The sequence below is a fragment of the Haliotis cracherodii genome, unplaced genomic scaffold (assembly GCF_022045235.1).
Source record: "Haliotis cracherodii isolate W230 unplaced genomic scaffold, xgHalCrac1.p SCAF_16, whole genome shotgun sequence".
NCBI lineage: Eukaryota > Metazoa > Mollusca > Gastropoda > Lepetellida > Haliotidae > Haliotis > Haliotis cracherodii.
The window spans coordinates 10,007,153-10,031,808 of NW_027266271.1; the positions used below are offsets into that span (position 1 = coordinate 10,007,153).

Below are 24,656 nucleotides of genomic sequence, written 5' to 3' on the forward strand. Positions count from 1 at the left end.
TCAAGATTTAAATCTGAATCATTCAACACCATCAAACACAAATTATTTCCCCAAATGATCACATACATCATTCCCCGTTTGTTGTCTAAATAATCCTTACTTTCTCGTTTCTCTTTATTCTATTTTCTTTTAAAAAGATGCTACTTACAAATCTAAGAGGATTCCCTTTCCAAACAAATCATCCGGTCTCTTTATTGACTTAAACTGGATAACTCGGAAGTTGGCAATTCTGCCTGATCTTACCAATACAGTAATCCTACTTTAAAGATTAAACATACAGAGTTATATATATAGATTTCAGAGCGACCAAAGCTCCCACACAATGATGCGTCTCATCTTCCACAATATCCAATCACATAAATATATTCTTTTCAAATTTCAACAAATTCACTTACCATATTCGACGTAATAAGTGCCCTGCTCTGATAAGCGCCCACGGCGATATTTGCTAATATATTGGCTAGTGAACAATCCCAATTAGCACCCTTCCGATTGATTAATGTACACAAGACTTATGTATTCGCGTATAATACGCACGCGTGCGTTATATGCACCCTTCATTATGGGCAATTAAATTCTGGAAAAATATATCTGTCGTACATAAATATTTCAGGCTGTCAGCATAAACCACGATAGTTATCTTTCAAGTCACCTTTTTTCACCATAATAACATTCTAATTTTGAGAGCACCCTGGGCGCTTATTACGTCGAATACGGTATATTTTTTTGTCATGACAATACCCAATCATATCCTTTTCAATGTGGGAACAATCTTTTATATTAGGATGGCGGCGGTCCACAGCATTACCTCCCATGTCTTGATGAATGACCGCAATTGGGACCAGCCACAATGAAATTGATTTGGGTACATTACTAATCACCATTACAACTGAAGGGACACACTGCAATAGACCACTACCTGAATGCAAGCCGTTAGTTCATTGTCAGCAGGAGTTATCTCAGTTTCTCATTAACTATTCATGGCTTCACAAATTTATGAATTGCTGCACACTCTTCAAGGGATTACCATCTGGGTATTACTTTCGAAGAAGTGCAACTGACTGTAGCTCAATATACGTTTTCAACAGTTCATAATATCAGCTAAAGTGACCCATTCCATTGGTTTTTGCCAGCATCCGTATCAAATCTGATTTCCATGTTTTCTCTTTTAAATTTTTTTTATTAAACGTCACACTCAAATGTGAACAATATTCCACATGTATGACACGGGCCTGTAAATAATCTAGTCGGGACTAGAAAAACCAGTGATTGATATCATGAGCATTGTCTTGGTCCGGTCAACAATATCATTCATTCAGAGAAGACACTGAACCTGACCATCTGATCCTCGCTGCTTGTGGCCTGTTCCAATCTGGGATCCCTACAGGGTTCTTTTTCAGTGAACCCCACCTGCCTTTTTGAAGGAGAGGACAGGTGGATGTCAATTCAAACAAACTTCATTACATGGTTTTCGCAATAGCTACCACGGTGTGGGTGGCACATTCGTTAAATACATTGCTTGTCACATGAAAGACCTTGTTAGAATTCCCACATGTGGAAGCCTTTTCTAGGTGTCCATCTTCATGATTGATTCACTACTGTTCAAAGAGGCTGAGAACCTCCTCACGTGCTCCAAACAGGAACTTTGGTGAAGAAATTTAGAATATGTCATTCAGCAGTAACCAACATTTCACGTGGTAGGACTAACACATATACAACCAAGACTTGTGTCCTCTTACAAAACCTCTAAGTGAGTGAGTTAATGCTCCTTCCACAGTATTCCAGTTGTATTAGGGCATGTCAGCTTAATGTGGGAGGAAAGACCCATGTGATGCAGGTCTCAGACGTTTACCACTTCGGTGTAACCACTAAAACAGGTACAAGAAATCTGATGGAGAAGATCTTGACAGACAAGTGATGACGGACAGTTGACAAATAGGTTGTCTGTTAGGTAAGATGACAACAAATTCAGGCAACATAGTCAGTCATCATTAACATAATCTGACAATGTCACGATCAGTTGAGAGTCTGGTTGGACTGTAAGATATGTGACTGATATTGACTAACATTGAAAAATATTTCCTTGTAAGTGCAGTCACAGAGTCTTCACTTCATGAACATTGTCAAACAAACAAATATAGTCAAACCATTGTCATACCTGGTTTTATGGAAACAATCAAATATAGTCAAACCATATTGATACCTGGCTGAAAGGTCTGTCAACAATCAAATATAGTCAAACCATATTGATACCTGGCTGAAAGGTCTGTCAACAATCAAATATAGTCAAACCATATTTACACCTTGTTGTATGTAATGAAATAAACAAGTCATCATCAATGGATATCATAAATATTTGACTTGTACAACAACAAAAATGTTAAGTCAACCCATATTCATACCTGGTTGAATGGAGTAAAACAATCAAGTATAGTCAAACCATATGTATACCTGCTTGAATGGAGTCAAACATCGTCAAACATCTTCACATGATGAAATGTGAACAAATAAATCAAACATAACCAGACCACCAGAGCAAGAGTCATGCTTTGGCAGGACGGATGTCAAAACATGGATGTCAAGTTCGATGTTCCATTCACACACCTGTCCAGCTGATTGACCCCCATAGAAAGACCTTGATTCAGACAACAAAGAAACACAATACCATATCCACGTATCCATTCACAACAGCAAATTAAATATTATGAACACAATCATAAGCCACAAACACCAGAGTTGATGTATGCCACTATAGGACGAAGCATGTATCTAATTAGATGAAATCCCCAACACAACACTGCATATACACAACAGTCAGTGAGTGGGTTTAACACCGTTTTTAACAGTATTCCAGTTATATCACGGCGTGTCAGCTTAATGTGGGAGGAAAGCCCCAAGTGATGCAGGTCTCAGACGTTTACCACTTTGGTGAAACTCAAGAGCATGGGTATGGTGGTGACAAACCTACAAACATAATCGAGGCGAACCGGGATTCGAACCCATAATCCTAGGTTTCTGGTGTGCCAAAGGGAGGCAACTCTGCACAGCAAATTGCAGCGCCTTAGACGACCGGACCACCCATGCACCCATATACACAACAGACCTTCACAACACTCTTCAATGTTTAGAGTGAACTATACATGAATTTACAATCCAACAGAACCAACACTGGGTGATATATAATAGTCCAACAATAATCAAAACTTAAAGAAGGAAATATTTCAGAATTACTGAAGTCAACAACAGTGTAATTATCATGTCCATGACTTAATCATCTGTGCTTCTAAGTTTGGTTAATCCATGGAGGTAATTGTCAGTGATGGATTACGAAACAGGCAGATGGAAACTCATCAATACAGTGAATAACGAGGTGGCCGGACAGTCAGTCTCACCTGCAAGAACAACCATACATATTGCCACTAATGAAATAGGCAGGGCTTGTCACTTGGGTAAACAGTGTACTCATTCACACCAAAGGCAGTGATTAATCCATTTCGCAATTAACTAGTGCTACACATTGGTACAACGACCCATATGCATGTTAGTGTTGACTTGAACAGGAAGCAAACAAACACATTCTGCCCGTAGGCTGTGGACGTGTCAGTGTTGAACTGTGGAGGTGTCAGTGTTGAACTGTGGAGGTGTCAGTGTTGAACTGTGGAGGTGTCAGTGTTGAACTGTGGAGGTGTCAGTGTTGAACTGTAAAGGTGTAGGTGTGTGGTGTGTCAGGTGTTAATCTGTGGAGGTGTTGAACTGTGTGGAGGTGTTGAACTGTGTTGTGTCGGTTGTTGAACTGTGGAGGTGTTGAACTGTGGTGTGTCGGGTGTTGAACTGTGGTGTGTCGGGTGTTGAACTGTGGTGTGTCGAGTGGGGAACTGTGGAGGTGTCAGTGTTGAACTGTGAAGGTGTCGGTGTGTGGGGTAGGTGAGGTGTCGGTCGTCGGGTGTGGAACTGTGTAGGTGTAGGTGTGTGGGGTAGGTGAGGTGTTGGGTTTCGGGTGTCGGGTGTGGAACTGTGGAGGTGTCAGTGTGGAACTGTGGAGGTGTCAGTGTGGAACTGTGGAGGTGTTAGTGTGGAACTGTGGAGGTGTCAGTGTGGAACTGTGGAGGTGTCAGTGTGGAACTGTGGAGGTGTCAGTGTTGAACTGTGGAGGTGTCAGTGTGGAACTGTGGAGGTGTCAGTGTGGAACTGTGGAGGTGTCAGTGTGGAACTGTGGAGGTGTCAGTGTTGAACTGTGGAGGTGTCAGTGTGGAACTGTGGAGGTGTCAGTGTTGAACTGTGGAGGTGTCAGTGTTGAACTGTGGAGGTGTCAGTGTTGAACTGTGGAGGTGTCAGTGTGGAACTGTGGAGGTGTCAGTGTTGAACTGTGGAGGTGTCAGTGTGGAACTGTGGAGGTGTCAGTGTTGAACTGTGGAGGTGTCAGTGTTGAACTGTAAAGGTGTAGGTGTGTGGTGTGTCAGGTGTTAATCTGTGGAGGTGTTGAACTGTGTGGAGGTGTTGAACTGTGTTGTGTCGGTTGTTGAACTGTGGAGGTGTTGAACTGTGGTGTGTCAGGTGTTGAACTGTGGTGTGTCGGGTGTTGAACTGTGGTGTGTCGAGTAGGGAACTGTGGAGGTGTCAGTGTTGAACTGTGAAGGTGTCGATGTGTGGGGTAGGTGAGGTGTCGGTCGTCGGGTGTGGAACTGTGTAGGTGTAGGTGTGTGGGGTAGGTGAGGTGTCGGTCGTCGGGTGTCGGGTGTGGAACTGTGGAGGTGTAGGTGTGTGGGGTAGGTGAGGTGTTGGGTTTCGGGTGTCGGGTGTGGAACTGTGGAGGTGTCAGTGTGGAACTGTGGAGGTGTCAGTGTGGAACTGTGGAGGTGTCAGTGTGGAACTGTGGAGGTGTCAGTGTGGAACTGTGGAGGTGTCAGTGTGGAACTGTGGAGGTGTCAGTGTGGAACTGTGGAGGTGTCAGTGTTGAACTGTGGAGGTGTCAGTGTTGAACTGTGGAGGTGTCAGTGTGGAACTGTGGAGGTGTCAGTGTGGAACTGTGGAGGTGTCAGTGTGGAACTGTGGAGGTGTCAGTGTGGAACTGTGGAGGTGTCAGTGTGGAACTGTGGAGGTGTCAGTGTGGAACTGTGGAGGTGTCAGTGTGGAACTGTGGAGGTGTCAGTGTGGAACTGTGGAGGTGTCAGTGTGGAACTGTGGAGGTGTCAGTGTGGAACTGTGGAGGTGTCAGTGTGGAACTGTGGAGGTGTCAGTGTTGAACTGTGGAGGTGTAGGTGTTGTGGGTAGGTGAGATGTCAGGTGTCGGGTATTCGGGGTGTGGGGTGTGTGGGGTGTGTGGGGTGTCGTGTGTGGAACTGTGGACATGTAGGTGTGTGGGGTAGGTGAGGTGTGGGGTGTGGGGTATGGGGTATGGGGTGTGCGGGGTATGGGATGTGTGGGGTGTCGGGTGTTGAACTGTGTAGGTGTAGGTTTGTGGGTTAGGTGAGGTGTCAGGTGTGCGGGGTATGGGGTGTGTGGGGTGTCGGGTGTTGAACTGTGGAGGTGTTGGGTGTGTGAGGTGTCGGGTGTGGGGGGTATGTCAGGTTTCAGGTGTCTTACTGTGGAGGTATAGGTGTGTGGGGTGTTGGGTATTGAAAAAGCTATTTGGATACCATGACATCCATCGAGTCACCAAGCCTGACCACCCAACCACTGATAGTCGCCTCTCAGGCTGCTGAAGATCAATACTAATCAGGTTCTTTATGGGTCCATGCATTAAGCACATACTCACAATTTGACAGCTGTAAGTCACAGTTAGCAAAGTAACAGCAATGTAAGCAGTGTGTCGACATGAATTCCCCATACCAGTAAGCTGACAGTAGGAGCTGCAATATGATATCATTTCAATGCAGCAATGTCAGCAAGTAGATAGCAATATTGCTGTAAAATGACTGCAATATTTCAGCAAAATGACAGCAATAGTAAAGTCAGCAATATTTCCGCAAAGGAACAGCTATATTTCAGCAACATTACAGCAATATTTCAGCAACATGAGAGCAAGAGTAATGTCAGCAATATTTCAGCAACATTGCAGTAATATTTCAGCAAAGGGACAGCAATATTTCAGCAACATTACAGCAATATTTCAGCAACATGACAGCAGACTCAGGCCTATAACATGTAATAGGACTGACACCCTTGCTCAACTCTGGATGCTCAGGTTCTATTGATAAAACTGAGTGCAAGGACACACCCATCCTTTACAACAAAAGTTTACCAAGAACAATTTTCTCTTCACCGGAGGCCCATCAATATATTAATACAGTCCCCAATGTTCGGAAGCCATGAATCATTTAAATGTATTTACACATGCACAGCCATGTAATCAATTAAGTCATCACATGAAACTGTATTCTACTCCACTGAAGTTTGGTACGAACACCAATATTCCCAGGCTTTTCCCTGCAGGTCAATACACCTACAGACTACTACATCAGGCACTGAAGGGAAGCAGTGGGGCAGGGGGCTCAGGGCATGGGGGGCTCGAGACACAGGGGCATGGCGGGTAGAAGGGCAGTGGGGCACAGGGTCACGGGGGCAATGGGGGTAGTAGGGAAGGGGGGCAAGGGGCGGTGGGGCACAGGGGCAACGGGGGCGGTGGGGCAGGGGTCTCGGGACACAGGGCCAATGGGGCAAGGGGACACAGGGACACGGGGGCATTGGGGGCAGGGGTCTCGGGGCACAGGGGCAGTGGGGCAGGGGTCTCAAGGCAGGGGGTCTTGGGACACAGGGGGGGGAGTAGGGCAGTGGGACAAGGGGCTCAGGGCACAGGGACATAGGGGCTCAGGGCATGGGGGCACAGGGGCACGGGGGGCAGTAGGGTAGGGGGGTTTGGGGGGCACGGAAGGGCAGGAAGGCAAGGGCAGGGCAGGGGGGCACAGGTCGCCCAGTCAACTACAATTTGCTGTGCAGAGGTGCCTTTCTTGGACATTCTACAAACATGATCATAGGCTTGAATCCCAGGTTCGTCCTAATTATGGTTCTAAGTTTGTCAGCACCACATTCATGCTCATGGGTATCACCAAGCTAGTGAATGTCTGCCTGTATCACATACCGCCAACATCAAGCTGAAATGCTATCATAACTCCAGGAATACTGTTAAAGCAGCATTAAAAATACAACTCACTCATGTACGACACCATAGTAACTTCATGAGTTTTGTCAAAATGTCGTCTGAAGAGAATGATGTGTATTTAATTTATTGTCCCTTTGAGATCTCTATTTAAGTACCAACCACCTCACACAAAGTGTACAGCTATTACCTGCAGTTGGTAAAGTAAGCTAATGATCCTTGCACTAAGGAAAGAATTTTTCCATAAATCCTCCCTCTTATGTATACCACTTCTAAATGCCATTCAAAGACTTGATCCTTGCACTGTTCTAAATTCTAAAGCAAACTTTTTCCAAGTGGTTGTTTAATGCCGCACTCAGCAATAGTCCAGCTATGTGACAGCTGTCTGACAATAATAAAACAGAACACGAAAATCCAGTGATTGATATTATGAGCAACATCCCATGACATGCAATCAACCATTTAACGGCATTTAACCACCCAATCCATGAAGTCACTTCTTCCAGAGCTACAGATAAGCAGCGTATTGCATAAAATACCCCACAAAAATACTTAAAACCAAATTACTTTCAATGAACTTGCGTACAGAAACACATGCATTAAATGATAACTCAAATGTATAAAAACAGCATGTGTAAATACTCAATGAAGCTTTTTCAGCATGCATACAATTGAGCTAATTTACTTTCAGAGTCAAGCCTATAGTTAGAACCCTTATATACATCTAAAAGATTATTTCATTTTGTTTGAAATCTCAAAATGTTTACAAATTTTGGGAAAAACCCAAGAGAGTGATGAATAGATGAGTGAAAAAATATTGATTACCTAATGAAAAATGTTATAACCCAATTAAAATAGAAACCATCAAGTAAAAACTCAATTGCTCAAAAAGTTATCTGGAGCTCTGTGTTACAACCAGCATAACTTGATGGGGATCCATTTAAACCCCAAATCCCCCTAAATAGACTAATGACCCACAATAAGAACTACATGCTGTAAGAACTGCAGCATAAAAAACACTCATTGCACAAGCCTGTTACCCATTCTATTAAGCAGACTGGTCTAGTAATTACAGAGAGAAAAAATACACATTGTCTTTCTCCCTGTGTAATTTCATGGTCACTACATCTTACATGATAAAAAAGTCCAAAGGTAAATCAATAGCTGTTTTGGTTAATTTACCCTGACATCATACAAGGCAATACTTACAGAGTGGAAAGCTATCGACATATACACAAATCAGAGCTCCAGATGCACATTTGCATAAAATATGCAAAGTAAATCACCATGACTAAATTAATTTTGAGTTTCCTGCATACAAATATGCATAAAAAAAATTAAAAAATGAACAGTATAACTACACTGTCATGGCTACCCCATGTGGCCTTTTCAGCTTGCATACCAATGTTTCTTCATAGATCTACAGTTAGTTAAAAAAAGAAATTAGTTTGGTTTTTCCTGTCTTCCCTGTAGATATTATGGAATGTACTTAATATGGGAGGTAGTTCTATGGCAGCTTAACAACCACTGAAGTAGAGTAAGATTTCCCTGACATAATTCCCAGATTATGTATCCAGTATAGAATGAGGGCATTAGCTCAACAGCACAATTACCTCTGATTGGCATTACTCCTACTGTTTCATCAGCGGGATTAAGGATGCATGTAATTAAACCTTCTGTTGTATAGCAATGGGCCAGTTGTGTCATGTTCTCCATGGGAGTAATTACAAATTTACCAAAGCTAGAAAATATATAAATATTTCCACAAGGAACACTGAAACATGCAGCCCCAAACATGAATTACCAATTGAACACTTTCGAGGCTTTGAGCGGCATTAGTAGTTGGATGAACATGAAGATATGCACTTTGTGTGAACACAATTTCTTATTGTCAAAAAGTTTGATGGCTAATTCTTGACGCGCTATTAAGGGACAAGAAGTAGCTCTGAAATATGAGTGAGTGAATGAGTGAGTGAGTGATGAGTGAGTGATGAGTGAGTGATGAGTGAGTGAGTGAGTGAGTGTGGTTTTACGCTGCTTTTAGCAATATTCCAGCAATAACACGGCGGGGGACACCAGAAATGGGCTCAACATATTGTACCAATGTTGGAAATCAAACCCAGGTCTTCACCGTGACAAGCGAACGCTTAAACCACTAGGCTACCCGACCGCCCCCTGAAATATGAGAAAAACATCCAACAATAAAGAAGTTGTTATTCAAAAACAGTTTGGTCGGGGTCAGATGGAACTTTACCTAATTACTGAACAGATTTATTGGAAAGATTAAAACACTGTACTTCCAATGATTTTGAGTTGTCATGTCCCTATGTGAAAACCCAAGGGACCAGCCATTTAACATTGGGGTGGAGAGTATTTCTCGAGGCAGGACTTCGGGACTTACAACTTATTTCTCTAAACGGAGGACCCAAAGTTAGTTTTGTCCAGCGAACAGATCATTGATGTAAATCCTGTGGAGAAGTTAATTATTTCAAACATTTTTTGTGAGGTGAGGTGAAATGGGTTTAACATCATGCTCGAGATTATTGCACTTATACAGCGATATGTGTGTGTGGCTGCTTATACTAGTCCGGACTTATGACGATTTTATGGTGCTAACCCACTGAGATACCATGCCACAGTTTAACATGAATCCCCAACTCAGACACAGTATACCAACTCTGAACCAACCAGTTCTTGCTTTAACCCCTTTATGACGAGCACCAGGCATGGTAACAACAAGTACCATATTTTAACGTCTTTTGGTATGACGCAACCAGGGATCGATCCCCCAACCTTCTGCTCTCCGGGCAGTAGCTCTACCACAAGACAATAGAGGCGGTCACTGAAGCATTTTAGGGAAAAGATTGGTTTCTTTAAAAACTCCCAGGTGCCCCTACAATATGACATGTCCAGCACCTGAAATAGTAATACCATAGGGCAGAGCCCTGCATCATAAGAATGATTCATAATTCCTGCCTTCAGGTCAAAGTTGGAAAAAACAGAAACAATGAAGGGCGGATTCAGCATTTTTAAAAGGGAGGGGTCCGAAATATCTAAATCCTCTCTCAGTCAGTGCCTACAACGTACTACTAAATTAGGTGTTCAAAAGGAGCCGTTAGGATCCCCTGGACACCCCCTCTGGATCCGCCTGTGGATGCGTACTGTTGGTCATATTTCTTGTTTGGTGTATAAAACAGACGAACCTTCTGTTGATGCCGATCTTATTCTAAAAACAATCCTCCTCCAACTGCCATCCCAGCTCAATATGTCTGTGAACTAAGAGGCTGCCATTTCTTGAGCCATTCTCTCTGCTTGTTCTTAGCATTATCTGATCCTAGCCTTGCTCAAATGTCTTGCCAAAGGATTCTGTTTCTTGAGACAATCTGACATCAATATCAACAACAATCATTATGCAGTGAGTATCTTCATCAACTTGCATGCTTCAAGCAGTCAACAGCATCCACATCAATACTGACAAGTGTCATTAATGATATGAACAACTTTATCAACTGGACTGGTTCAAGTTCTCTATAACATCAAACCACATACTCACAAGTCATTATGCAATGAACTCTGTAAATAACCAAGTCTGGACCAGACAATCCGGTGAATGACATCATGAGCATCGATCTACACTGGGATTGATGACATGCATCAACCAAGTCAGCGAGTCTGACCACCAGATCCCGTTAGTCACCTCTTACGACAAGCATGGGTTGCTGAAGACCCATTCTACCCCGGATCTTCACAGGACAGAACTTGTACATGTATGTATTAATTCACCTGTATTGTCTTTACCGACAGTCAATATGTAATTAAAATCATTAACTTGTATGTTTCAAGTTATTGATAGCATCAACAGCAATACAGACCACAGTCATCATGCAACAAAATCTGAATCAACTTGTTTGCTTCAAGTCATCAATAGCTTCCACAACAATCAAGATGTAATATAAAATCATTAACATGTATGTTCCAAGTCATCAATAGCATCAATACTGATATTGACAAGTCAGTATGCTATAAACACCTTCCCTTGTGTATTTCAAGTCATCGATGGGCTAGTCTACACCCACAATGGCCATCACCTAATAACCTAATCAGGACATTGTAAATGTCTTTCCTAAACAAGAATCTATGAGATGATAATGCATAAATCATTCATCAAATTATCTATAATGAAACACATGGCTTCAACTATATTTGAACCTTATAAAACATTCATAAAAGTCAGACGTACTTCTGCTCAGACTGCATTAATGCCAATGTAGCACCATATAGGTAGTTCTTGTATTACAATCCTTGGCGCCATTACAACAAATTGGACAGATATCAAATTCCATGAAGAGGCGAATGTATCAGTATCGAGGAAATTCTGATGCAAGGTGTTCTCAAGGGATTTGCACTGCAACACTCTAGCATATAACTTTCCTGACAAGGACTTGGTGTTAATGGTGAACACAGAAGCAAGAGCTACAATGGTTCAGAATTCAATCCGCAGATAGGAGGCCCAATGAAATGGCAGCCAGAACCCGAGGGAATGTCATCGGACAATCGGCAGATAGATCATCGCTGAACTTGAAGTGGTCATTAATTGTTGATGGTATTGAAACAGGTAAATCAATATCAGGTCACATTGGTACTGATGGTATTGTTGCTGGTGTTGTTGCTGGTGTTGTTGCTGGTGTTGTTGCTGGTATTGTTGCTGGTGTTGTTGCTGGTGTTGTTGCTGGTGTTGTTGCTGGTATTGTTGCTGGTATTGTTGCTGGTGTTGTTGCTGGTGTTGTTGCTGGTATTGTTGATGGTATTGTTGCTGGTGTTGTTGCTGGTGTTGTTGTTGGTGTTGTTGCTGGTGTTGTTGTTGGTGTTGTTGCTGGTGTTGTTGTTGGTCTTGCTGCTGGTGTTGTTGTTGGTGTTGTTGCTGGTGTTGTTGCTGGTGTTGTTGTTGGTGTTGTTGTTGGTCTTGCTGCTGGTGTTGTTGTTGGTGTTGTTGCTGGTGTTGTTGTTGGTCTTGCTGCTGGTGTTGTTGTTGGTGTTGTTGTTGGTGTTGTTGCTGGTGTTGTTGCTGGTGTTGTTGTTGGTGTTGTTGCTGGTGTTGTTGTTGGTCTTGCTGCTGGTGTTGTTGTTGGTGTTGTTGCTGGTGTTGTTGTTGGTGTTGTTGTTGGTGTTGTTGCTGGTGTTGTTGTTGGTGTTGTTGCTGTTGTTGTTGGTCTTGCTGCTGGTGTTGTTGTTGGTGTTGTTGCTGGTGTTGTTGTTGGTGTTGTTGTTGGTGTTGTTGCTGGTGTTGTTGTTGGTCTTGCTGCTGGTGTTGTTGTTGGTGTTGTTGCTGGTGTTGTTGCTGGTGTTGTTGTTGGTGTTGTTGCTGGTGTTGTTGCTGGTGTTGTTGCTGGTGTTGTTGTTGGTGTTGCTGCTGGTGTTGTTGTTGGTATTGTTGCTGGTGTTGTTGCTGGTGTTGTTGCTGGTGTTGTTGGTTTTGTTGCTGTTATTGTTGCTGGTACTGTTGCTGGTACTGTTGCTGGTGTTGTTGCTGGTGTTGTTGCTGGTGTTGTTGCTGGTATTGTTGCTGGTGTTGTTGTTGGTATTGTTGATGGTGTTGTTGCTGGTGTTGTTGCTGGTGTTGTTGTTGGTGTTGTTGCTGGTACTGTTGCTGGTCTTGCTGCTGGTCTTGTTGCTGGTTTTGTTGCTGTTATTGTTGCTGTTATTGTTGCTGGTACTGTTGCTGGTACTGTTGCTGGTACTGTTGCTGGTGTTGTTGCTGGTGTTGTTGCTGGTGTTGTTGCTGGTATTGTTGCTGGTGTTGTTGTTGGTATTGTTGCTGGTACTGTTGCTGGTACTGTTGCTGGTCTTGTTGCTGGTACTGTTGCTGGTCTTGCTGCTGGTCTTGTTGCTGGTTTTGTTGCTGTTATTGTTGCTGTTATTGTTGCTGGTACTGTTGCTGGTACTGTTGCTGGTACTGTTGCTGGTCTTGCTGCTGGTCTTGTTGCTGGTTTTGCTGCTGGTCTTGCTGCTGGTCTTGTTGCTGGTCTTGCTGCTGGTCTTGTTGCTGGTCTTGTTGCTGGTCTTGTTGCTGGTATTGTTGCTCATATTGCTGGTATCTCTAACATATCTCTTGAACATGCATTGACAATTAAAATTTTCTTTCAGAAAATAAATTACATCCTGTACATGAAAGAATACAAAGAAAAAACAAATTCAAGTGTTTTTAATTACTGGCGTTACAATGTGTGACCGTGACACATATTTCAAATTTTGAAGTGTACCCAACACTCCTTGATATCTGCAGACAATCTGTCTGTGCAAATTAATAATTCACTACAACTGTAAGGCGTGCCATGTACCAGGACCCCTCATGGAGATGGAGCTGGCAAATTTACATAGCTCCTGATATAATTACTGGTATACATGGTATAAGGGAACTCACAGGAAAAGACAGAAAACTCCCAAGTGTATTTGTTCACAGATTAAAATAGCTGTTTTACTAGTGTTGTATGGATTGTAGCTATTTAATTAATAAATAAACGAGGAGTGTGAGTTGTTTATTGTACAATAAAACACTGCAGGGAGAGTAAACAATGAGCGGCACAGGATATCAATATAATGTGCAGCTTCTTTAAGGATCCTTAAAAATTGTACAAACTTCAATACATTTACCCTTATTCTAATAATGGCGACTCCCTGAATACGATCCGATTGCGGCAATATCGGACAAGTCCATTTTACGAACAGGGGGGCTACGTTTGGTATTTCCCGGATATGCTCACAATTTTCAATTATCTGTACCTTTTCTCCCAAAACCAACTGTCATATCTCGCCCACTTTTGAATGCCATCGTTCGGCCTTTGTATTCATCTGCATTGCCAAGCTGCATGAAGGGGGAAAAACTCACAAGACACTTCCCTCTCAAAAATAACATTGTCCAATTTTTTACATCATCAATTTACAAGTGCATGTTCAAATTTTCCAGAAATTGTGTCATGACAGATTGTGTTAACAACGCTTCGCTCTTCATTGTTCTTTGCGATTTACTGCTTACTATCAGATATTTAACAGACATGCAAACATGTTTCATGATGCTGGGAGGCTGTGTCTGAAAGCGATGCTGATAGAACCAGACTAATGGACACACTGGTCACACAATGGTCAGTGAGTGTGTTTCAATGCTGCATTGAACAGTATATTCTTTATATCATGGCTGATGCAGGTCTCAGATGTTTACCACTTCTGTCAAGCCCATGAATACAGGCATGGTGCTGGAGCTGGGAACACTATCAGGCAAACATAATCGGTTTAAGTGAGTGGGATTCAATTGTCACTCTGTGGGATACAATGGTCACACAAGGATTCTATGGTCATACAATAGGATTCAATAGTCACTCTGTGGAATTCAATGGTCACACAACGATTCTATGGTCATACAATGGGATTCAATAGTCACTCTGTGGGATACAATGGTCACACTACGATTCTATGGTCATACAATGGGATTCAATAGTCACTCTGTGGGATACAATGGTCACACCTACGATTCTATGGTCATACAATGGGATTCAATTGTCACTCTGTGGGATACAATGGTCACACTACAATTCTATGGTCATACAATGGGATTCAATAGTCACTCTGTGGGATACAATGGTCACACTACAATTCTATGGTCATACAATGGGATTCAGTAGTCACTCTGTGGGATACAATGGTCACACCTACGATTCTATGGTCATACAATGGGATTCAATAGTCACTCTGTGGGATACAATGGTCACACCTACGATTCTATGGTCATACAATGGGATTCAATAGTCACTCTGTGGGATACAATGGTCACACCTACGATTCTATGGTCATACAATGGGATTCAGTAGTCACTCTGTGGGATACAATGGTCACTCTACAATTCTATGGTCATACAATGGGATTCAGTAGTCACTCTGTGTGATACAATGGTCACACTACGATTCTATGGTCATACAATGGGATTCAATAGCCACTTTGGGATTTAATAGTCATACGTCATGCGACTCAATGGTCACAACAAGAGATTCTGTGGTCACATTGTGGGATTCAATGATTACATCATGTATTCAATGGTCATGATAAGAGACCTAATGGTCACAGCATAGGAATCAATGGTAACACTATGTGATTCAGTGGTCACACTGAGGAATTCAATGATCACACCATGCATTTCGTTGGTCATCCTGAGGACTGACTGACTGACTGAGTATGGTTTTGCGCCGCTTTTAGCAATATTCCAGCAATATCACGGCGGGGGACACCAGAAATGGGCTTCACACATTGTACCCATGTCGGGAATCAAACCCAGGTCTTCGGCGTGACGAGCGAACGCTTTAACCACTAGGCTACCCAACCGCCCCTCAACCTGAAGAATTCAATGGTCGCATCATGTAATTCTTTGGTCACACCATGCAATTCATTGGTCACATCATGTGATTCATTGGTCATCCTGAGGAATTCAATGTTCACACCATGCAATTCATTGGTCATCCTGAGGAATTCAATGTTCACACCATGCAATTCATTGGTCACACCATGCAATTCATTGGTCATCCTGAGGAATTCAATGTTCACACCACGCAATTCATTGGTCACACCATGTGATTCATTGGTCACACCGAGGAATTCAATGATTACACAATGTGATTCAATGGTCATGCCATGCAATTCATTGATCACACAATGCAATTCATTGGTCACAGTGTGGAATGCAATGGCTACACCATGGAATTCAATAGTCACATCGTGGGATTCAATTATCACACCATGGGATTCAATGTTCACTCCATGTGATTCAATTAATTCATAAACCCATTAATTGGAATGTCTCATACAGGTTTGAAGCCATCAATGCCAGCAATCAGACAACAGTTCTCGAAAGCTAGCACAAGAGGTGTACGATAAGAGGGGATAAACAAGGGTAATGGACAAGAACGATGGCTCCTGATGAAGGACTACACTAGAAGGATTGACTATCTCTTAGCCGCAACTGATTACAAATGCCCTTGAACCCCAGCAATGAGGATCAATACTTTCTTCATAATCCCAGGGAATTCCAGGCCAAGTCAGACAATGCAAACACTGCAAACACAATGTGTAGCAATTTCCGTCAACAACATGAATGCTCATTTCATCGATCACTGGTTACTCCAGACCACTCCTGACCAACAACGTTAAAACAGATGATATGAAAAACATCATTCACTCCTGAGAAGACATTAATAACCAAAATGGAAAACTATGAGACTACACATCAATTCACAGAATCACTCATGGCCTTTCTCGGATAATGAAGCCATATCTGGAAATAGTACATTTTCTTATAACACCTCCCTGACACATACCAGCCCACATTACATAATCAATACTCTTATCACAATCCTAACTCAAAACAACTTCCCAATGCTTTCTTTTGATGTAAGACATTTAAACTTCTGAAAGAAACAGTGTTATAACCAGGTCAAACATCTTAAACACCACACAGGTCCTGTGCAGGATGAATTTGCAATCATTAAACATCTGGCCGCTTTCCAAGACGCTCAATGTCTTAATTTTTCATGAAAAAGCCATTTGGGATAAACTCGCTAATTGGATCGTAGAGAATACAAAAAAGCCAAGCAGATTCAAGAAAAACACAATCGTGAAGCAGCCTCCGTCATGTAAGCATCATCCAACTTGAAATATCAGGGATGCATAATTGTCTTTGAAAGGGCCAACCATAGGCCGGTTTAAAAAACAAATCAGATCATTCTGGTTTCTGGTGTTGTCTTGTTCTTCACAGTTTGGGATTTCTTGTTAGGCTAAAAAATACATGTATGTTTCTGGACCAAAGTCGGCGCCGAGTTGAACAACAGCTTTTGTCACCATCCTGGCATTGTCCGGATTTTATTTGTTACACTTAGGGATAAACCAGTCATTATCGTCATGAGTGAGTGAGTTGGGTTTAACTCCGCTTTTAACAGTATTCCAGTTATATTATACGCAGCTTGTCAGGTTAATGTTGGAGGAAAGCTCGAAGTGATGCAGGTCTCAGATGTTTACCACTTCGGTGGAACCCAAAGCACGGGTATGGTGCTGACAAACCTAGAAACATAATCGGGGCAAACCGGGATTCGAAACCACAATCATAGGTTTCTGGCGTGACCAAGGGACGTAACTCTGCACAGCAAATCGCGGTGAATTAGAAGACTGTGCCACCCGTGCCCCCTCATTAGCATGATGACAAAGCAGACTTTCACTGATACTGTGAATGACCACAACAGCGATATTTGACACAAAAAGTATTTATTACAACAAAGTTATTTTGTGCTTTGTTCACTGCAGTAGGGATCATGTCTCTGATGCCATTACTTATTTTGTTTGGACAAATTAATTTGCTCTATTTCCCCATAGAATATCATAAGGTCTTCCCTGAACACTAAGTAAATACAGCAAATCATCAAAATATTGTGTTAACAATACTAGACAAGTTGGCCCCCATTTCACAAAGCTATAGCAGCACTACCACTATCCTAACTCTTTTACTACAACGTAGACTAAAGACAATCGTAGCGCTACGATAGCTTGTGAAATCGGCCTCTGTTTGGGAAATTATACAGGTTCTTTGATATCAATAAAATGACTTGTTTGTTGTTTAACACCGCACTCAGTAATATTCTAGTTATATCATGGCGGTCTGTAAACAATCGAGTCTGGACCAAACCAGATCATGAGCATTGATCTACACAAATATACAATACGACGACATGTATCAACCAAGTCAGCAAGCCTGACCACCCGATCCCGTTAGTTGTCCCTTTATGACTAGCAAAGTCGCCTTTTCCGGTAAGCATGGGTTGCTGAAGGCCTATTCTAACCCGGATCTTAACAGGTCAGCAACAAAATGACTTGTTGACAGGTTTTAGAGTGACTTGCTGATGCCTTAGAAACATTTCCTGTTTTTGAGCCGAAGAATACCTAACATACACTGATGTCCCATTTGTCGTCTCTGTTTCAATCTCTCCTGCAGAAATCAATAAACCTGAACAAACAAAATCTTTTTCCTCAATCCCTGCTGGTTTCCCATTTCTCTGATTGCACAATATACTTCATGAATTGGTCACAATACCCGATAGTGGGCATGCAGATGGAAAGCATTTCAATGTCAATGACACAGTGTTGAACGAAACTCAACAGCAAGCAGAACTGGAAACGGAGCTTGGCTCACACAGATTTATTCTGTCACATGCTCCACTGCCCTGCTAATATCTGTTGTTTGAGAGTGTGAGTAATGTTTAACGCCGCTTTTCACAAAATTCCAGCAATATCACGGTGGGGGACACCAGAAATAGGCTTCACACATTATACCCATGTCGGGAATCGAACCCGGGTCTTCGGGGTGACGAGCCAACGCTTCAACCACTAGGCTACCCGACCGCCCCTCTGTTGTTTGAAATGCATATACAGGATAAAGGATTTCAAATGATTGACGGGTTGTGAAAAAAAAATTGAAATCAGGTGAGATGTTTAAAATACACTAGAAGTGTGACACTGTGTTACATTGCCCCACTTCTGCTAAAGTGAGTTAAAATTTTATGTCGAATCAGCAATATTGATGTGATCAAAGTGGTCATGTCATTTTTCTAGTTTGTTTGTTTGTTCTTTAATGTCGCACTCCCTAATATTCCAGCTATATGACAGCGGTCTGTAAATAATCAAGTCTGGATCAGACAATCCTGCATCGATCTAACAAATGGGATTCGATGACATGCATCAACCATGTCAGCGAGCCTGACCACCCGAACCTGTTTGTTGCTCTTACGACAAGCATTGTCGCCTTTTATGGTGAGTAAATAAGTGGATGTTATTTAATGCTGCACTAAGCAATAGTCCAGCTGCATCACTGCTGCCTGTAAATAATCTGGACCAGACAATCCAGTGATTGGCATCATGAGCATCGATTCACACAACTGGGATACGATGACATGAATCAACCAAGTCAGTGAGCAGCAATGATCGAAATTATGTACAAAAAAGAGTCTGACCAACCGATCCTCTTTAGTCCTGTCTTATAATAAGCATAGGACATCCCCAGAGAAGGGAGTCAACTGACCATAAAAGTCCATTTTCCATCCTTGTCAAATAAGCCTGGAATTTCGTGGTTCGATCGTAGCACCACCAATGGCCAATACGAGTTATGTTTCTTTTATATCCTTCCTATTGAACAATCCAATTTCACCTCTCATATCATTTACATTTGATTCAAACAAAGTTCTGGGGCCCAGTTAAGACAACCTGATCGATGATCAAGATGTATATTGTCCTAAAGCTGGTCTTGCACCTTCATTAAAAACATGAAAAGATTTGGAAAATATCTGTTGATGCCGAGTCGACTCGAATCAACCAAATTCTGCACGGCAGTCACCATGTTGTTGAGGAACCAGATGTCGATTTTGTTACAAGACTTTTGATTGGACTACCGGTATGCATTGACTCATTAGTCCAGCCAAACTACAACTCAGAAATTCCAGCCTAGTTTGCCAAGGGTGGAAACTGGACTTTTATAGTCAGTTAACGCCCTTGCCTCAGGAAGATGGCGAATATCTGTGACCTATTCTTCCCCCAGGGTATATCACTTGTTGTCAACTGGTCTCGAGGGTTAGATGGCATCATGTACCCTGTGTGCTAGCAGAAGTACCCAAGCCAAAAGGCCCAAGGCAAGGGTACAACATAAGGCTTGTACTCAGGGAATGGGCAGATCCAGCATTTTTAAAAAGGAGGAGTCCATACATTAAAATCCTCTCTCAGTCAATTTTACTATATACAACATACTACATTTGGTTTCCAAGGGGGGGGGGGGGGGTCCTGACCCCCTGGACCCTCCCTCAGGATCCGCCTATGTTAGGATACATCACACCCTAACCCTAAGGGACCTGTGGACAACACATCTCATCCTTCTATCTATTTTATCTTCATCCATATGGTAAGCAAAATGTTTCACAGATAAAAAACAACATAATAAATATAATAGATAGCAACCATCTTAATGCAAAAAGCATTTGGGGATATTTCTGCTATTTCCCTGTAAGAGAAACAGATTACTAATGTCTATCCACTTCATGTAATGGGACGATGTCCTCACAAATTGATCATATTTCACCGTGTTTGCTGCCCTACAAGGCTTACTCTGCAATTTCCCATCCTATCTCACAGAGTCAAATATTCAAAATGACAGCCGAGAATGACAGTGTATATCACAACAAAATTCATTACATTTCAAGAGTTTAACCAGCGGTCTCTATTAAATGTATCATCATATGTTGATTGTTAATACTGTAATGCAAAAATACAGACTTGCTTCAAGGCTGCACTGAATAAATACTCATTTATTCCAGAGATTGTCTTTTGGTAACCACCAAGTCTAGACAGCTTGCCAGCACAAGACACTAGTCTTTTAAAGCACAAAAATAAGTTGATGGTATTTTAATATTTAGACAAAACTGTTCATTCTTTTTGTTAAATAATAATTGCCACAGAGACTAAGAGGCAAGTCAATTTATGTTCCATGATGTGACAGGAAATCCAAGTACACTTTCAGCCTTCTGTTTGGAGTCCTGGCCCTTGAGAATAAATTTATAAAGGAGACCTACTCAAGTCTAGAATGATATGGCATGTCAAGATTGCCTCAGCTCTGAAATTAAGGATTGTTCTGGGCTCCATTTGGATTTCATTATTTTTATTTTCTAAATATATATTATTAAAAAAGATAACTATGTTTCAGGGACTAAATATCATTCTGCCTTCTGTTTAACAGTAATATGTATGTTTTCAAGACAGGTCTGCCTATACAGGTGTTTCAAAATATGCACATATGACAACAAAAACAACATATATTCAAATTATATCATGATCACATGACACGTTTGACAGCTGTTCCTTGTATTTATGTGAGGACATTACGACTTAGGATCCGTGAAATCAACACCCACGCTTGTAATGTACACATGCAAGTGCACTAACTCCATGTTAATATGCTGTCTCTCATATTGAACTCTGTGCTTGCACATTATATGCAAAAAGTATTGATTTATCACAAATGTCACGACAAGACAGGATTATGACAACCTGGAATTATAGCTCCAGGAGGGATAAATAAAGTTTGTCATGTACCATGATATATCAGTGTGAATCATGGAGGTTTTTCCGGTTTTACCGAGATCACGATGAATTTGAATAATGGATTTGCTCAATACAGTTTATGAAATATGAAGAAAATGAAGGCTATAGGAAGTTATAAAACACATGCAGATCTTCTAGATTGACTGGAGATATACACTCAATATCTCCAGCGTCAATCTAGAAGATCTGCATGTGTTTTATAACTTCCTATAGCCTTCATTTTCTTCATATTTCATAAGCTGTATTGAGCACAACATATATACACCTATACCATACATAAATGTACATTGTTCTCCATTAATCCACACTGTTGTATATTTCAATATCCTATTCAAAAATCAACATAATACATCAGTGTATAATAATATATCTTCATAATGCCCTCATATTGTGTGCACTGTTGCACATATCGCCTCAATCACCCACTTAGGTAATGTACTTTTGGAAACTGTCATATATTTCAACAAACCTGCTGTACATTGCAACATGCTGATGTAATTTCTTCATACATACCTCCACCAAAACATGTCAACAAATTGTCGTAAATTTCAGATTCTTGTTGTATATTTCAACACACTTGTGCATATATCCAAGTCGTTGACTTGTCAGTGAGCTGGTCATGGGTTCCGTGTCAGTGATTCCGATCAACGTGTGTTGCTGAGAGCTAATCCTCCACAGGGTGTACTACATTCACAGATATACAACTGGCTAGATTGTGAATAGCTGTCACACCCACAGGCCATACCTGCACTAATGGGGTTGATTGACTGCAATATACAACCCAGCATGTACACCCATGATGGTAGCACTTGTATACCACTTGATTGATGTTGTAAATGTTATCACACTGTTAATGATTGCAGGTCATTCAGTGAAAGGTCAAACATTCAGAGATGTGGGCAGTCAATTATTTTAAATTAAAAGGAAAATATAACATCTGACATTATGAAAATGTGACAAAATAGTGATGTGTTAAATCAAAGACGTACATTGATCTATATACGTCTTTGGTGAAATTTAAAGGAGCCATTGACGTTATATCTATGTTTACAGGATGAATAATTAAAAATTATGTCTTTCAAGGAAGAGGTTGTTTAACAAACATCACACAAACGAACAGACGGTGTATTACGTAATCGTAAATCACAATCTTGACATGACCGCGAGATCGGAGGCAAATTTTAAGTGTCACTTTATCCGAGTGGCTACTTGGCCGACGGTGTTCTATCATCTATGTGGCGTCGAGTACAACAAGGGTGTTAAATCATCAGCTAACAATACCATCCTATGGTCAAACTGATCTGAAAACAAAGTGTTACTGCATGAATATACCTCTTGATTTTGGTGAAACGGTTCACCTCAAGAAATTTCGACAGTAAGGTTTGAGGAAGCGTTTCACATTACAGTCATAGTTACAGGTGCAATTTTCATCGCAGACAACGATTATCCTCTCGCGGTAAGAGGATCGATGGAACAAAAATGGACTTACCAGATATGAAATTAACAACCTCATGCGTCAGTCATCACGGTATGGCTTATGTTTGACGAGACTGACAGTAATACATGCTGGGTAATCCATACGATTAAACTTTAACCAGATGCGAGCACCGCAAGACTGCCATGTTGACGGTGCGGGTTATTTTGATCCCCGTGACAGAATATCCGGTACATTGCGACATCCTGGCTGGGAAATTAAACTTTCGCCCTGACACTAATGGCCACAGTAACGATCATGCTAGGAATTGATCGAAATGGTGCACCAGACTCAACAAACAGGGACGAGTCTAGCTTGGTGCCGTTGCCTTCTAGAATGGACAATTATTGGACACTTTTTAGGAACAGCTTTAAATCATGCATGGAAAGATCGAGACAAAGTTCCATTGGGTCGGTTCTTGAATGAGGCTATTCATGCCTCAGGATTTTTAATATAAAAAGATGTTTCGATATTTCGACATTTAATTTTCTACAAATAGAAGCTCGCTAACAGTTCGGTCATGCCTCGCGAAGACTGGCTTGAATCCCATTATAACTGTTTTTTTCTATAATTTCTCATGCAACTACAGTTTAAAGTTTTACCATTTCGTTTACATTAAAAACTAAACTAAAATATAAAAAATCAAAAACAAACATTCATGCAAATTAGTAAGTTATAATGCAAATTAATAAGTAAGTTACAGTTATTATTCATTCTCGAAGTGAATAGTATCTTGTGCTCTACCTTTTTAAAATTTGGTTATGCACACCGATATCCTTCTTTTTTCAAAATCATTTCCCCTTGAAAATAGACTTAAGATTACGGAGAACCAGATCCGAAGTTTACAAAAGGAAAAGATAAAATTCCTCCTATTCATTATCTCGCTATTACGCCAGACCCGCATATCTTGTTCAACCAGTCGTCACTGAGACAGAGGCATTCCGGCCTACACAAATCTCTCGCCTCTAGCTATTTGTGGTAAGCGTCCATAAATCCGGTCCAACAAGTCTTAAATGTTATAAGTAAATGGTATATGAAAAACTGAAATTCGAATATTTCTTTAACTGTTTTGTACATATACTACAGGCATAACGGAATGAATATGCATTTTTTCAGCACATTTACATATGTTATTTACAATTACTTACAGCACATCGACATGAATCAGATCATTCATGTGCATGCCGGTCGCATATGAATCGGCATCATTTTGCGTTCGGGTTTCACCGTCATTCTACCGGAAACTTCCGAAACTACCGACCGGTAACGTTATCGCCCGGAAGAAGGTTTTATCTCCCGGATATATGCAATGAAGATGTAACCTGTAGGGCAAAAGAAGGTGTACCTTAAAATGGATTTGACCCAAAAATTACAAACGTTACTTGGCTGAAAACAGTCGTATTAGGGGAGATACTAATTGGTATGATGCATGAAATATCGCCTATGATACCCGTGTCAAATATATCACCATCGAATAACTATTTCTTGTTTGATTCATTTTTAGCCACCATCTAACAAACATTGGTGTATCCTTTCTTTTGTCCGGCAGTTTACTTACTACTGTAGACTGATGTAAACAGAACCACTGCTTGAATTCAATGTAGTTTGTTTGTTTGTTGTTTAACGCCGCACTCAGCAATATTACAGCTACATGACGGCGGTCTGTAAATAATGTCGGGACCAGACAACCCAGTGAGTGATATCATGAGCATCGATCCACGTAATTGGGATACGATGACATGCATCAACCAAGTCAGCGAGCCTGACCACCTGATCCCGTTAGTCGCCTCTTACGACAAGCATGGTCGCCTTTTACGGCAAGCATGGGTTGCTGAAGACCCTTTCTACCCCGGATCTTCACGGGTCGGATTCAGTGTAAACTACATACATAGATTGAACCACAATAAAGTGATT

General features: G+C 41.4%; 2 protein-coding genes across 2 annotated transcripts in view; both read right to left on the reverse strand.

Moving 5' to 3' along the window:
- The window catches only part of LOC139463809 (oxysterol-binding protein-related protein 6-like), a 93,412-nt gene extending 70,521 nt beyond the window's left edge, over positions 1–22,891 (reverse strand). Inside the window, exon 1 of the mRNA XM_071245132.1 lies at positions 22,758–22,891. The gene's annotated coding sequence lies outside the window, so the exon portion shown is untranslated. The remainder of the gene's footprint in view (positions 1–22,757) is intronic.
- On the reverse strand, positions 11,723–13,180 carry LOC139464149 (putative uncharacterized protein DDB_G0277255). Its single transcript, XM_071245679.1, has 3 exons — positions 12,811–13,180; positions 12,595–12,760; positions 11,723–12,470 (listed from the first exon to the last, which is right to left on the reverse strand). Exons 1-3 carry the CDS (start codon positions 13,178–13,180, stop codon positions 11,723–11,725), a joined length of 1,284 nt encoding a protein of 427 aa, XP_071101780.1.
- Positions 22,892–24,656: the final 1,765 nt, after the last annotated feature.